Consider the following 15291-nt stretch of genomic DNA (forward strand, 5'->3'; position numbering starts at 1 on the left):
TTTAAATTTCTGGCAATATTATGGACAGGATAGGTTGATACTCACTATATAGATGAGATGTTGAGTCCCAGGTAGGTACAACAAAAGTACTGACACACACACACACACACACACACACACACACACACACACACACACACGTACAGCAGCACTATCTGTGGATGCTGAGGCCTCTGGCCTCAACAGCCAGAGACAGTAGCCTTGTGTGCGTGCACACGTGTACGTGTGTGTGCAAGCACACCTGTGTGCGCATACATTTTCTAATTTGGAAGAAGGCTTTTTGGCCAAAAGTTTACTTGTTTAACAGTCTTTTTGTTGTGCCTATGTGCAACTCAACTTCTCCGCTATATGGTGAGCAGCAATCTATCCTTTCCATATCGTTGTCATTATTCCATCCTGTATTTTCCAATTTGATTTTTAAATTTCTGCAGTAACATTGGCAGTCATTAATATGGTTATGTTTGTTTACAGTTATACAAATGGATACACACGTCGAAATGGCTCAACGGGAGCAGTTCCTAAGCAGAAGGCAGGGAAACGTTCTGGCATGTGTGTGTATATAACATACTAACGTAGTTAAAGATCTGAATTGCATGGTTTTGTGAATTTCAGGCATACAGATGAATTCCTGGAAAATTACTCTCTTCATTTTATGACTATTGTTTTTTCTTGATTATGTTCTTAATGGACACAGCATTTGTTATCAGACCAATAGTATTTTGTTCCTTATGCGCAGTTTTATTAAGAACTGAATATTTATTTGAATAAAGTTGATAGATTACATTTCATCAAACACAAGGCCATTTAGTCAGAGAGGCCTTTTCGTGCCACATTTTGTAAAAATACGATTTAATGAGAAAATTCATGATATCAAAGGCAAATTGAAGCACATTGTAAGAGTCATACAATACAAGGTAGACAAAACTTTGCAGAAACATTCTACATTATAAAGGGCATAAATCTTCAAAAATGATTTCGACAATATGGTAAAAAGAGCTCTGAGGAAAACATTTCACATACCTTGTCAAGGTTAAATCGGATGAAAGTTGGGTTTTTGTTCCTGAGCATCTTCGGTTGGTATGACTGCTCCCATGCTGCTAGTATGCTTGGAGGGGGTGATAAGGAATAGATGTCAGAGCAACATGTGCACTCCTCTGTTGCACAACGCTTAATTATACAATTTCTTGCTTGTGAAGGACTTCGAGCAATGGTAATTTTTTGTAGATTGGCCGCACAGTTGGGGGACAAAATATTGTCAAGGACTTCTGTGTTTGTGGCATAAAGAATTCAAGGAAGGACGAGAATAAGAACAAGTGAATCAGGAACACAGTCACTGTCCTCGGACCAGCATTATGGATGAAAACATTCGCGCAGTTTGAGACATTCTCGAAGAAGATTTATAGGTGAGTGTACCCGAAGTTGTAGAACAGATTGGAATAAGTTACAGGAGCTGTCAAGTGATCATCACAAATGACCTAAAGTTCGCTAAAGATTGTAACAGGTGCATCCCTTGCCTTTTGAGCACAGATCAAAAGTTGAGACATTTCTCAAAATGTCAGAGGCTTACAGCATCGTCACCTGCAATGAAACGTCAGTCCACCACTACAATCCTGAGTCCAGACGAGCCAGTACGGAATGGCGAAGGAAAGGAAGATAGCCGTAACAAAAGTGGAGACTCTGCTGTCAGCTGGCATGGTTCTTTCAACTGTTTTCTTCGACCGATAAGGCATTTTTCTCATTGATTTTTTGCATGAGTGATGCACAATCAGTGCCACTTACAACTGCAAGGTTTTGGGCCAGGTGTGGGCCGCATGTCACACTAAAATACAAGGACAATTTGTTCAAGGGGTCAACCTCCCCCACGACAATGCCACGTCCTATGCTGCATCTCTAATAATCTCGAAATGAGAAGTAATACACTGGACCATCTTCCCTACAGTCCGAAAAGAAACTTCCTCCTCACGGGGGGAAAACATATTTATAATGGAGGGAACTATGCAGAAAAATAATATTTATTTGCCTTTTATTTTTCAATAAATAATATTTTTAAATAAAATCCTTTGTATATTTGATTTACAACTGTATTATGACAAGGGTGCACATTATTTTCCAAGAGTCATAACACTTCTTTTCATGTTTTCCATTGGGACTCGGTCATAAGTGTGTACATAGAAGAAATCTGCATATTACTACTGTAAATCTACAAATGTGACTTGTTAGATGGGTGAGTGGGGAGCATCAGACTAAAATCACTTATGATCCACATTGTATTGCTATGCAGCTTTAGGATTTTGTCCACCACCTTTGTCTATTTTTATTTCTAGTAATGATCTATGTATGAAAAAGTGTAAAGTTGCTGCATGTTTATCATTTAGATCACATCTTAAGCTCCAGCAATTGTCTGGGTCATTTAGGTTACAGGTAACAAGAAGGCAAGGGCATACTTTTCTGAACCACATAAAGGGAGATAAGAATTTGACACCCTGTTGCTGACGGATGATATTAGAGGTGGTGCAAGAGTTTGGATTGTACAGTGATGCTGTTTACAACCACAGGGTGCAAGAGAGCAGGGGGGGGGGGGGGATTAATGGAGTGGAATGGAATAAAAATCAAGTGATGTTGACGAAATTGGAAAGGAGACACAAAAGTGTTACATGAATCTTGCTATTTGGTCAGAGAAATATCTAATATTTATGAAGTAAAGAGGATATAAAATGTAGGCTTGCAATAGCAAGAAAATGAGAAATACGTTAGCACTGAATATAAACTTACTTACATGTAAGTTTTTTTCTGAAATTATTTGTCCGAGTGCAGCCGTATATGGAAGTGAATTGGTACAGACAAGAGGAGAATAGAAGGTTTCTTAAGAGGGAGGGTACAGAAAACTTGTGAAAATACAATGATCTCTAATGAAGAGATACTGAATCGAATGAAGAAAAGAAATTTATGACACAACTTGACCTTAACACTTGGTAGGTTGATAGGACACAACATTGGTCATCTAGGAATAACAAATTTGATAGAGGGAGGGGACGTGGGATAAGAATGTTAAAGACAGACCATAGATGACAGTGCTTTGCAGTAGTGTGTACATGGATATGAAGGGGTTCTTTCTTAGATATGGTTAGGTGCTTATTTCAGTTGGTCAGGGATTTTTATTTTTGTGGAGAGTTAAAAGTTAACACTGTTATGTTCTGGTGATATGTAAAAGTTAACAAGTTTGGAAATTCACTTGCTGGTCGGCCAGGTGGCAGAGCGGTTCTCGGCGCTACAGTCTGGAACCGCGTGACTGCTATGGTCGCAGGTTCGAATCCTGCCTCAGGCATGGATGTGTGTGATGTCCTTAGGTTAGTTAGGTTTAAGTAGTTCTAAGTTCTAGGGGACTGATGACCTCAGAAGTTAAGTCCCGTAGTGCTCAGAGCCATTTGAACCAGTTCACTTACTGGGAAAGTTGTATAAGTATTTGCAGTTTAGTGTGGATAGCACTTGCAGAATCATGGGAACAGACTTCACATGTGGGACTCACTCACTCACTGTTATTAGTGCATGTATAGTTTTCTGAATATAGCAAAATCCCATCGCTAATGACCTCAGTCTTAACGGAACATTGAACTCTGATCATCGTTCCTTAATAGCATAATCTTGCTTTATTTATCATTGTCTCCTTTTGCATGGATTCAGTGCCTTAGTAAATTCATGTGAGCTGCATGTAGAACAATAATGGAACAAGTGCACACACTTGTGGACTCAGGAGTGTGTGTGTGTGTGTGTGTGTGTGTGTGTGTGTGTGTGTGTGTGTGTGTGAGTACTTTGGGTAGAAAAAGAGCTAGTGCTCGAAAGTTAGTGTGAATGATGTTTTCTGATGTGTGTTTCTGTGCTCCATACATCGCTCTGCTGTAGGTGAGTGGTTGCCTTTTCCTTATTTTATGAGCTGCGTGTAGATACTTTAGCATTCATAATTTTCATTACATTATTGGGAAAATTACCAAACATACATCCTAAATTTTTCACAGTAATGAAACATTAACTATTAATAACATGGATACAATTAAATTTACTATACGAGGTGTGATTAAAAAAATGCAATTGTTTTAATTTTGGAGGCTTTATAAATCCTATTTTCAAAATTTATTTACCTTGGTATGCATGTATATGATATATGTTTGTGTTTTCAGCTGTGTTGAAGACTTAGTTAACAATCAAAAAGGTTATACATGTTTTCAAGTCCTCAGCGAATTTTTTCTTTCAAAAAAGATGGATCAAACAATTTGCATCAAAGTTGCTTGAAGAATGGAGTAAGTGCATCATCACATTTAAAATATTGACTGTAGCTTTTTGGCAAATCTACTGGGAGTGAGACAAGAGTATACAACTGGTACAAACGTTTCATAGACGGTCAAGACAATGTTGAAGGCAGTGACTGCCCTGGATGCCCTAGAACATCAATTACTGATGACAATGTGGAAGTAATAAAGAAAATGGTTCGAGGACATTGCTGACTCGCCATTTAGAGAGGTTGCTGATGATGTCGGCGTATCCTTTGGATTTTCCCAAGCAAATTTTTTAGGTGTTTTGGGCATGACATGTGTAGCTGCAAAATTTGTTCCAAAATTATTGAATTTCAACCAAAAATGACGTCACGTAGACATCACTCAGGAACTACTCAATTAATTCTACAATGATCCAGAACTTATAAAGAAGATTATAACAGGTGACAAAATGTGGGTACACGTGTATGACGTCAAAACTGAGGCTCAATAGAAAGTGCCTGAAGAGCCATAACTTCACTTTTATGGCCATTGTAGTGCAGCAGCTGGCAACTTGAGTGTAAAAGTGTTACTGTGTTTGAGTATACAGTAATGTGCACATGCCCCAGTCGATGCCAGATAGTCAATATGCAGAGGTTAATGACTGTTTAGGACAAGGATTTAATTCTAATGTATAAAAAGTTTCCTTTGTGTGAAATACCAGAAGCCATACCTTGGGGTTAGACTAATTGTTAGACCCTGTTTCCAGGGACAACCTGCAAAAGTGGTTTCACATGTTGAAGATTTCACTTGCTTTTGGATTGCATAGTTAGAGCATTGTGGAATTTAAAAAGAAACATTGGGTTAGTCACTAATTGACAGCTGTTAAAGACATTTAGCAAGGTAAGATAAAGCACCTTCCACATTAGTAAATTTGGACTGGTGGTGTTATTTGTAGGCCCATAACTTAATGAAATACAATCAAGTATACAGAATGTGTGCTTGAATTTTGGTACACTTTGGATCACCTGGTACTGAAGGGTCATGCTGCTCTGATTGTTAAACGGCGATCTTGTCGAACAAGTTTACCAATTTTTTCAATGTTTGCATCAGTTTTTGCTGACAATGGTCTGCCAGTGCGAGTGTCATCACTGGTGTCTTCGCGGCCATATTTAAATCGTTTAAACCACTCAAACACTTGTGTTCGCGATAAACAATCATCGCCGTGCACTTGTTATAACATTACAAACGTTTCACTTGCAGATTTTCCTAGTTTGAAACAAAATTTGATGTTAACACGCTGTTCTTTCTGTACACTCAACATTTTCCGACGCACAGACAAAACGTCAACTACTTAAAACAGACGCCACGGGCAGACTGAGTGCAGGAGGCAGATGAAACTCGAGCAGTAGGCGGAGCGAGAGTCACGTGACAGGCCACGCGACTTTCAGCCTTATTGCATTTGTTTTATTGTTTCACCAGTACTAGTCCGGTTTTTTTCTAGCCACACCTCGTACATCCACTCCTCCTCTGTATCATATATTCCTTTACACTTACCTTCCCTGTTATCTCCTCATTAAAAGTTGTTCTTTTTTCCTCCTCCCTCTCCTCTCTCTGCTTGTAACAGTGTTATGAGGCCTGTTACGTGCTCGAAGATGACATTAAAATGTTATCACTTTAGTTGGCATGATACTTGTTGGAACATAAATTTAACTTTAAATTGAATTTTCATCTTTGCTAACGATGCTGCATAATTCTTCATAAATGTGCTGGTATTAACACATTTAAAGATAGTTAAAGAACATCCTGCGTAAATATAAACTACCGTTGTTGTACATATTCCAGGATCATTTAGTTTATGTAATTACAATGATGTAAGAGACTCTTCAGGATTTTGCTTCATTTTTAAAATGTGAAATGTTTAATTTTCACAGGTGAAGTCAACAAAGAAATACCGTGCACCTCTTCCACCACGGTAACATGTGTTCCTCGGAACAGTGTGTCAAGAAAGTGAGTGGTTATAAACAAGAGCATACACACATGGAAAGATTCTCTTCCATTATATAGAGAAATCAGTGTGTTGTGGGTGTGAATTGGAAATAATATTATTATATGTGATGGTAAAGTGTTGTTAACCATGACAGAGAAAGGGGACAATATATACAAGCCTTTCGTTGCATCATATACACAAGCGTATTTGGCTGCATTTAAGAACCTGTGTAGTGAGTCATTGATATTTGTCTTCTTGGGACAGAAAACGGTTAGTAGTTTGAAGTGTAAAGCAGTTCATATTTGATTATTCCATTTTGTACTTGCCTGTATTTTTAATAATTCTGCCAAAGTTGTTGATTAATGTGAGTTGTGAAATGTTTTCATATTCAAGTCCCTCTGTCAATTTGTAAACTTGACTGCCTCTGGACATAGTGTGTGTTTTATCAAACAGAAAGTGGTTTTCATTGTAATAAAGAACTGTGTGGTAATTGTGTGACAGACATTACTACCAGTTTAGAATAACTGCTGTTCAGATGCCAATAAAGTGGAAGTTATTGTATCCCATCAAAAATTGTACATGACATTGTTGTTCCTGATCCTTGTCTTTCAAAATGTGGGAAAATAAAGATATATACAACAACAACATTTCTTGAAATAATAGTTAAAGTGAGTTAACAACAATTGTGGAACATAGGACAGTTGAAGATTAATTTCAAACAGAGCTATTTCCATGTACATGATTTGAATATAACTTACTGGCCTGTGCACTTTGTAGTGCTTGTAACAATGGATGTGAAAATGTTAATTAGTTTGTTATTTGGAAAAATAAAATTTGCAGAAAACAATTTTAAGTTACAAAATGTAAAGAACTACCAAGTACAGAATCTCCAGTTTTAATATGAATTTAGGTTGTCTCATGGCCTTGAACATAAGCATCTTGTGAGTATATTTTTGTATTTGTTGTAAAGGAATAAATGGTATGTTGTTCCTTATTCATCATCAGTAACAGTTTTCATACACTTAACATGTTTGGAATAGTTAATTTTTCTTCTTTAGTGTATGCCTTACGAAAGGTTTCAATTGCTCTCCACTGTGTCCTCTGCTGAGCATCTTCCTTAATCTGTTTGTTTGTTTGTCCATCTCAAATCTTGTCAATCATGCCAGTTCTCTTATTACCTGTTCCTCTCATTCCTTCCATGTTTCCCTCTATAATTCCTTGTTACAAATAATTCCTATGCAGGTTATATCCCAGCTAAGATTTCCTCCTCTTTGTGATAGCTTCCAATAATCTTATGTCTTCTCCTATTTTCTCCCTCTATTCTTCAGTTTCAGCCCACTTCATCTTAAGCATTCTTCTCCATAGCCACATTTCAAAATTTTATAATAATTTTTATTCTATCTTTTCAACAGGCCATGATTCACGGCTAAATAACACACAACATTTAGCAAATTGCTTTCATCAACTCCGTTGGAATTCCTCTGTCAGTAACTGCTTTATATTTTCAAATGCTATATTTTCATGGATATCCTCCTCCTTATTTCTTCTGTACAGCTTTAATTCCATGTCATTAAATTTTGTGGATTCAAAAAGGATTGTTCTACCTTTTTTTTCTATCTTAAGAGTATGTTAACTAGCACGTCCTTGCTTATCATCATCACTTTTGTGTTTCCAGTATTTCTCTTGGTTCCATACTCCTCACTCCTTGCAATACTCTTCATCTGCTGTAGCTCGCCTTCTGATTCCACCACCACAGCTTTTCATAAGTGTATTTTGTATTCTTTATCCTCTTCCATCATATATGGCTTTACGTATCTGTTCTTCTCCTTGTATACAGAACAGCCTCGGTGACAGCGTCGAGTCCGATACCCCTTTCAATCCTCGTTTCTCCTGTGTCTTTGTCATTCTCTGTCAGTTCCTGTTTTGTGTAAATCACCTTAATTAACCCACCTTCAAGTCTATACCAACATCTTTTAAAATTCTCAGCAGAGTACTCCATTTGACTCTTAGATGCCTGCTTCCAGCTGATGATACAGCTCCTTGTTGATTTGTATCATTCCATTCTCCACTTTTCCTCAGAGAACATGTTGCATCTTTTCTTCTTTTACACTTTCTGTATCTGAACTGCTCTTTTTCAGTTATCTTTTGCAGTTCTCCTTAGTACTACTCTCATCAGAACCTTTGTAACATGGATGATAAAACTATTGTTATACTATAGTCTTTACATTCTTTTGCATTTCACTTTTTAGGTTGAGGTACTAGAATGGTCCTAAACAGATCTTGGGGTAAAATTCTGTTCACTACTCCTGTCAATCTGACTGTTAAATTTGGACCTCAGGTTTCAGTGCCTCAAATGATATTGTGTTACAGCCAAATGCCTTCTTTCCCAAGAGTGCCAGAATTAATTTCTCCAATTCCCATTTCAATATCTTCCAAAACCAGTCTGGTGTTATTCACCTGTGCACCATATAATTGTTACATGTGATTCATCCAAACTTCCTTCTCCTCTTTTACAAATACAGTCTTCTTCCCATGTTTATTTAACATTCCTTGTTTGCTTATGTTTCTTGCTTCCTTTTTTTGTTAAAGATTTCTTTGTTCTACACATTTCTTCCAATTTTTCTTTCTTTTCCAATTATTCTAACTCCTCTCAAGTTGATCGGCTAATCTTCATAGTTCATTGTTAAGTTTTCAGTACTGTCTTCTGCCTTCTTCTGAATTGTCATTTTTCCACTTCCTGCACTCATGCATTTTATCCAATATACTTCATGTGATCCACTCTTTCTTATTCCTTTTTCTTTTCACTTCTACAATTTCTATCTCAAATCCTTTAAATATTGTATTTATAATGGTATTCAACTTTTCAGTGATTTCTGCCCTTTGCCGTATGTTGTCCAAAATATTTTTGATGTAGTGACTGTACGCTTCTTGAAAGTTGTAATACTTTAATTTCCCAGCATCTCACTATTTATCTGTTGTCTTTTGCTTTAATCTTGTCCTTATATGTGCTATGAGTAAATTATGGACCGTATCGGCATCTGCTCTTGGAACATTTTCTCCATCTTAATACCGTTTTTGAATTTCTCGTTGATTGTAACAAAATGTATTTGACAGCTAGCAATACCATCTGAAGCTGTCCACATAGGTAATCTGTTTGTGATGCTTAAACTAAGTATTTGCAATCTAGAGATTAAATCATTCACAGGTTATCAGTTTTTTTTCGCCTTTCATTAGTCTTTCCCAGTTCATTGTCCCCTGCCATGTTGTTTCTTCTTTCCTTTCCCAATGTATTATTCCAGTTGCCAATAATGACTGTTTTCTTTTATATATATATTCCACTTTTATATATATATATATGTGTGTGTCCTTTCCCATTTTCTTCACAGACTTCCTTAATCTGCTCATATCATTTGTCCACTTCCTATTTGTTTGCATTTGATGTTGGCATGTAAATTTGAATAATCACTGTATCTGCAGGGTTACTGTTTAATTTCCCTAACCTGTCCCTGTCGCTAACTGGAATAAGCAACGTTTCGTTATTGCCTATATGTTTCTTGTATAGAATTCCAACTATGCTTTCCTTCCTTTCTGTTCCTTTGTAAATTATTCTCCAGATCAAAATTATCCTTGACTGGTATTATCTCTCTCCATTTCTCTCTTCCTTTGTCTAATTATCCTTTCTTTTTCATTGTTTTCACATTCCATGCAGCAGTCCTCAATAGAGATGTTACCCTTTTCCACTTTTATTTTAGTTTAATTCGGTGCACAGTTATCCTGGGCAAAAGTCCATTCAAAGTTGCAATTGTGGGCCTATTCTGGAATTTCTTAAGAACAACCATATTTGAGAACACAGTCGAGTGGGACTAGTGATACCATTTGGATCTTTAATTTGGTGGTTTCGCCTTGCCCTCAATATTCTTTGCTGTTAGTCTTTTGTTCATCCACCTTTAGGAGCTGTTTCCCACTCCAACAGCAAGAGTATGACCTGCCTTTTACCTGCTCATCCACACTTCAAGGAGGCACTTGGCAGAAAGTACCTCCTTATCACAGAAATTTGGTTCCTGCATCATAATAGGTAGGAAATCAGTTGGTCCGACATCTATCAATGATGTGGCCATAGAATTGCAGGAGAGGTTGAGTGGTGGTGTGCAAACATGCAGTGCACAGGGAATTTCCGAATGTTGGACACGCCTGCAAGCACGATGCATAAAATCATATTAAACATCCTGCTCTGCTATCCATACAAAGTCACCCATGTTCAGGAGTTGCTTCCTGATGACCTGCCAGCAGGACAAATGTTCTCTCTGAAATTTCTTGCTTGCATGGAAGTGGATTGTGAATGACCATGCAGCATTCTGTGGACAGACAAAGCCCATTTCAACTTCAAGGACATGTCAGTACATAGGATTGCAGACTATATGGGTAACGCACAGCCACTGGTGCTGCTGCATTGTACAAAGGTGATTGTGTGGTGCGGAATGATGGCATCTTTCATTGTAGGGCTGTACTTTTTTGAGGAGATGTTCCTTGTACCGTCACTGGTAAATGCTATGAGAATGTTTTGCGTACCATGTCATTTTGATCCTTCAACAGTGTGGGTGTGTGAGTATAATCCTTTTTATGCAACATGGCACTCCTCCACCTATTGCACAGCCAGTGCAGAGGCATTTTGGAATGCTATAATTATCAGCCATTTTTTTTCCAATGGCCTACCCGTCCAGATCACCTGATCTTAATCTTTGTGTCTTCTGGATGTGTGGTTATCAAAAAGATGGTGTGTTCAGTGCTCAAGTTAACAAACATATCTGAATTGAAGCACACATTGCACAACGCATTTTGAACGTAACCTCAGAGAGATAACAATAAGCTGTGGATGTGGAACTTGCTGATTCTAAATTTCAATTTGTGGCAGAAAACAGGGAACGGCATATTGAACATGGCTTGCGCCAACCGTGAGACAATTAGAAATTGATTGCATTTTATGCAGTTTTTGGCCCCAATTAAAAACCATTGTCCTTTGTGGTTTTTGGTCTCTGGAGAATTAAAGACAGATTTTTCCCATCCAGTGTGATACGACATTGCTGCAGTTAGTGGGTTTAGCTAACTAGCAGGGTCATTGTTGACTGCCAAACGTGCAGTCATTCACATCGAACAGTACGGATGGCATAATGTTCAACTCAAACCATAGCTGTCATATTTCAATTCATCAGTCATCTGTAGCATATCTCATTTACATTAAGACACTTACAGCTCCGTCTATTGGTAAAATTTTAGTTAAATTTATTTTGCTTACACATTGACTGCAGTCTGGCCAATGCTGGCCACAGCAGAGCTGTGTGCCTGGCCTGGCAGTGAACAGTCCGTCACTAAGTGTGCAGATGTCAATGTTGTAATGAAAAATTTCATTAAGGAATAAATATATTAAGAAGCAGTAATTGGTATCCATAATTCACTAAACAGCCCTCTGTAGGAGGTTCTTGAGTTCACACCACAAATAATTCCTATTACCCTTTTTCGGACTTGGAAATCTTTGCTTGTCTGGGACAGTTATCCCATATGATGTTATGGAATGAAGTAAGCACCATGTGCTAGCTTTCTTATATCACCTACGTCTGACAACATTCACATTGTTAATAGCTATTTGATTAGTTGTCTCAGTAGTACTCTGGCTTGCTCCTGCCAATTGAATTTATCATCAAACTGAAATGCCAAGAATTTAACACTATAAACTTCTGTCTGCTTGTCACATTGTACGCATTTCCTGCTGTGAAACACCTTACTAGTTATAAAAGTTTAGTGACAAGGAATTGGCTAGGAACTATTTATTAATGTATTTTAAAATTTTGTTAACCGATATTTTTAAGACTAGTTGATTTGCTATTTATTGGAATATTTGTATCATCTGTAAACAAAACAAACTTGGCATCTGGTAATGTTACAGATGAAAAGTCATTTATATACACAAGAAAAAGTAAGAGCCCTAAAATGGTAACTTGTGGGACTCTGCATGTAATTAGTTTCCAGTTGGATGATGCCTGATAGCTTAATTAATACCACTGACACAATGATCTACTGTGTCAAGTGATTTCAGTTTGGTCACCAGCTAGCATTGACGGTAGCTGTACAGTTAAATGTTGAAATATCAGAAGTGATGGAATACTAATGTTCATGTCTTTGTGTAACCATGCTCCATTTGCTCATAAAATTATTGTGCAAGGTACAGAGGGGATAAATCTAACAATTATGCAAGCAATTCTGACAGGATGCCAAAAATTGTTTGCTCTTGCTTGCAATTGTCTTCATGCAATTTCATTTTATTGCTAGCTGACAAAACTCTTCATTGCCCAGATATTCATTTTACCAATTTTCTATTAGAAACTAAAAAAGTGAACTGTGTTTGTAGTGTAATATAAAAAATACGGGCAGTTAAGAAAGAACGAAGAAGAGGACCAGGAAATGATTGACTAAAGTGGTCCAATGAGGCCGTAAAAGGAAAGAATAATAATAATACATTTCCATGTATTCAAAAAACACCTTTGAAATTATGACGTACTTCTGCAAGAAAATATGCTTAGGGTAATGTGCAGATGTCTTTAAGTACAGTATCTAAATTGAGAAACATAATATGTAGAATACATGTTCTCAGTAGTGTTTATTGAACTCTAATTTGATTATAAACAATATTTCTAGTTACACGTTCAGTAGCTACCGCACAACTTTGTAAAAGTATCTGTGGTAACGCCACTTCATAGCTCTATAGACAGCTACCATTTCATAGCTCTATAGACAGCAATTGCTTTCACCTACAGCGGTTTGTGATTCACAGTTGAAAGGTGTCGGATTTCATTAACTTGACTCAACTGTAGGAGTGACTTTGCAGTAAAGAGTAAATATATTAAAGTTGATGCATGATGCGACATTTTTTGTGCATCTCGGTGTTTATGTGCTGATTTCTCTTTAACTATGTGTTGTACAATGATATATTTGTTTAGATACATTCAGCAGTATATGTGAATAATGTGTGTGAAATATGTTTCGAATAGAATTAGGAGCAAAGGAGTAATAAATTTAAACATCAAGCACAATGCAGCAGTTTTTCACACATTTAATTGTTTATGACGTCATATCTCTTGAACTATGGTAGTTGGGTGGTTGTTGCCCCCACAGTGATTGTTGCCTGAGAATAAGGGATATGTGTACCAAGTTTGGCTAAAATCGGCCCTTTGGTTTAGGAGGTGGTGTGGAACATACACATATTCATACATACATTTTTATTAACTGTTGGGATTTAGCTGGGATATGTGTGAATAGCATTAAGCAGTGTGGTGATGGTTTATTGTTCTTTCAGTACACAGAAAAAGTTTTTCTAATGTGCTTGTCTTATGTTAATGTGTACCTCGACTCGTTCCAGATCACTAAAGGTTCTCTTTTTCAGTGAACACTAAGAATAAAGTAATTATTGTTCCTCTGAAGTGATAGGGTGCCGAGAGCCGATAGTACAATTAATGAGTCAGACATTATCGGCACTTCATTCAGTCCAAGAAGTCTGTTGAACTTGAAATTTTGTGTGATGGCCATTTCAGAGCATATGAGGTTTTCCGTGCTTTTATAAGTAATAATTTTGGTTAAAGTTAGTGGACTGCTTGGAAACACCCATTTTGTAATATACGAACAAGCTTGAAGAATTTCACATTAATGGGAAATTGGATATCATTTTCTCAATGATTAAAGTTATTCCTGTATTTGAAATCAGTGTTAATTTAGATTACTCTCTGTTGCTGTTCAGTCTGTCTGCCTGAGGTATTCCTCTTAGGCTTCACGCAGTGCCAAGTGTAGTCAAGCTGAGCCTCATGTCATCACAAGTACAGAAGGCCCATCATGAGAAATACGGGCTTTTCAACAAACTTGTGACACTGGTTGGCTTGCCCAACATACTTTGCGAACACTCAATTCCATGCATGACCCACAGAAAATCAATATATCAATGAAAAGGTACCCACTATAGGTCTTAACATTGTCACATGCTGTCGAGAGCTTTCATGCATTTAAATAAGCAGTTAAGAATTTTTGAACTGGTCTGAAACATCTGCTCACTCCCTGCTAGAAATAGCTACTGGCAAAGGTAAGATCTGCAGTGTCACATTCTTGATGTACATTCTGCGGCTTGTCTTTTGCGTGCGTCTTGAAGTGTAGCAGACACACCTCTGCACCGTATATTGCTTCAAAGAGTATCGACAACTCAAATGTCCTACAGACAATAATGTCGCCTACGTCGATGCTTTTCATAACAGCATTTGTTTGATCATTTAAATTTTACAATCGGCACAAGTTAGTCACTGTATGTCAGAGAAGATTAAATAATGTGTTTATCTTCAAGTTGTTGAAGTACTCCTTTAGTAGAGTTGCTAACTAACGGATAACTAAAGAGCATTTGCGAGAGTCTGTCAACTTTACTGAGCGCAGAAGTGTTTAAGAGCAGTGAACTCTTGCACTTTGTATCTGCTCAGTGAAGAATACAAAGAGCAAGGTCCAAATCACAAATAAATACGTAGTGTTGGAACTAAGATTTCATTAATGACGGCAAGACTTAAATCAATGTTATGTCTTGAGGCGTGTGAGCTGGTTGCGGGTAAAATCGACGCCAGTTTGACACGTTCAGTTGATACTTTCTACAGTGTGCCATTGCACAATATGTATATGACATGGATACATTTGCTGAACACTGCAAAAGGGCTAGTGTACCATGGCTGTCGAGACAATCTGATTGACTTCATTCCCTGCATCACATGTAAGCAGCTCTTAAAATCTTTATGTACAAACGTCTGATGGTCACCATGGTGAGAAGGCGGCAGGCAGTGTACATTGTTGCAGTGTTGCCTTAACTGTTGTACCAATTGTGGAAACTCCTCTGTATCTGGCAGTGATGCTGGTAAATGGAAATGTTGTGTGGCTAGGGCCTCACGTTGGGTAGACCGTTCGCCTGGTGCAGGTCTTTCGATTTGACGCCACTTCGGCTACCTGCGCGTAGATGGGGATGAAATGATGATGATTAGG

General features: G+C 37.6%; 1 protein-coding gene across 3 annotated transcripts in view; it reads left to right on the forward strand.

The window, feature by feature from the left end:
• LOC126203673 (TRAF-type zinc finger domain-containing protein 1-like) overlaps nucleotides 1-6987 on the forward strand; it is a 63607-nt gene extending 56620 nt beyond the window's left edge. Inside the window, exons 9-10 of one of the 3 annotated variants that reach the window (XM_049938037.1) lie at nucleotides 472-529; nucleotides 6182-6987. In XM_049938037.1, coding sequence (XP_049793994.1) covers nucleotides 472-529; nucleotides 6182-6226 — 103 coding nt within the window. In that variant the 3' untranslated portion in view covers nucleotides 6227-6987. Of the gene's footprint in view, nucleotides 1-471; nucleotides 552-6181 lie in introns of all 3 variants that reach the window. The other 2 variants (XM_049938038.1, XM_049938039.1) reach the window with 2 other exon arrangements.
• The last annotated feature ends 8304 nt before the right edge of the window (nucleotides 6988-15291 follow it).

The sequence above is a fragment of the Schistocerca nitens genome, chromosome 9 (assembly GCF_023898315.1).
Source record: "Schistocerca nitens isolate TAMUIC-IGC-003100 chromosome 9, iqSchNite1.1, whole genome shotgun sequence".
NCBI classification, from domain to species: Eukaryota; Metazoa; Arthropoda; class Insecta; order Orthoptera; family Acrididae; genus Schistocerca; species Schistocerca nitens.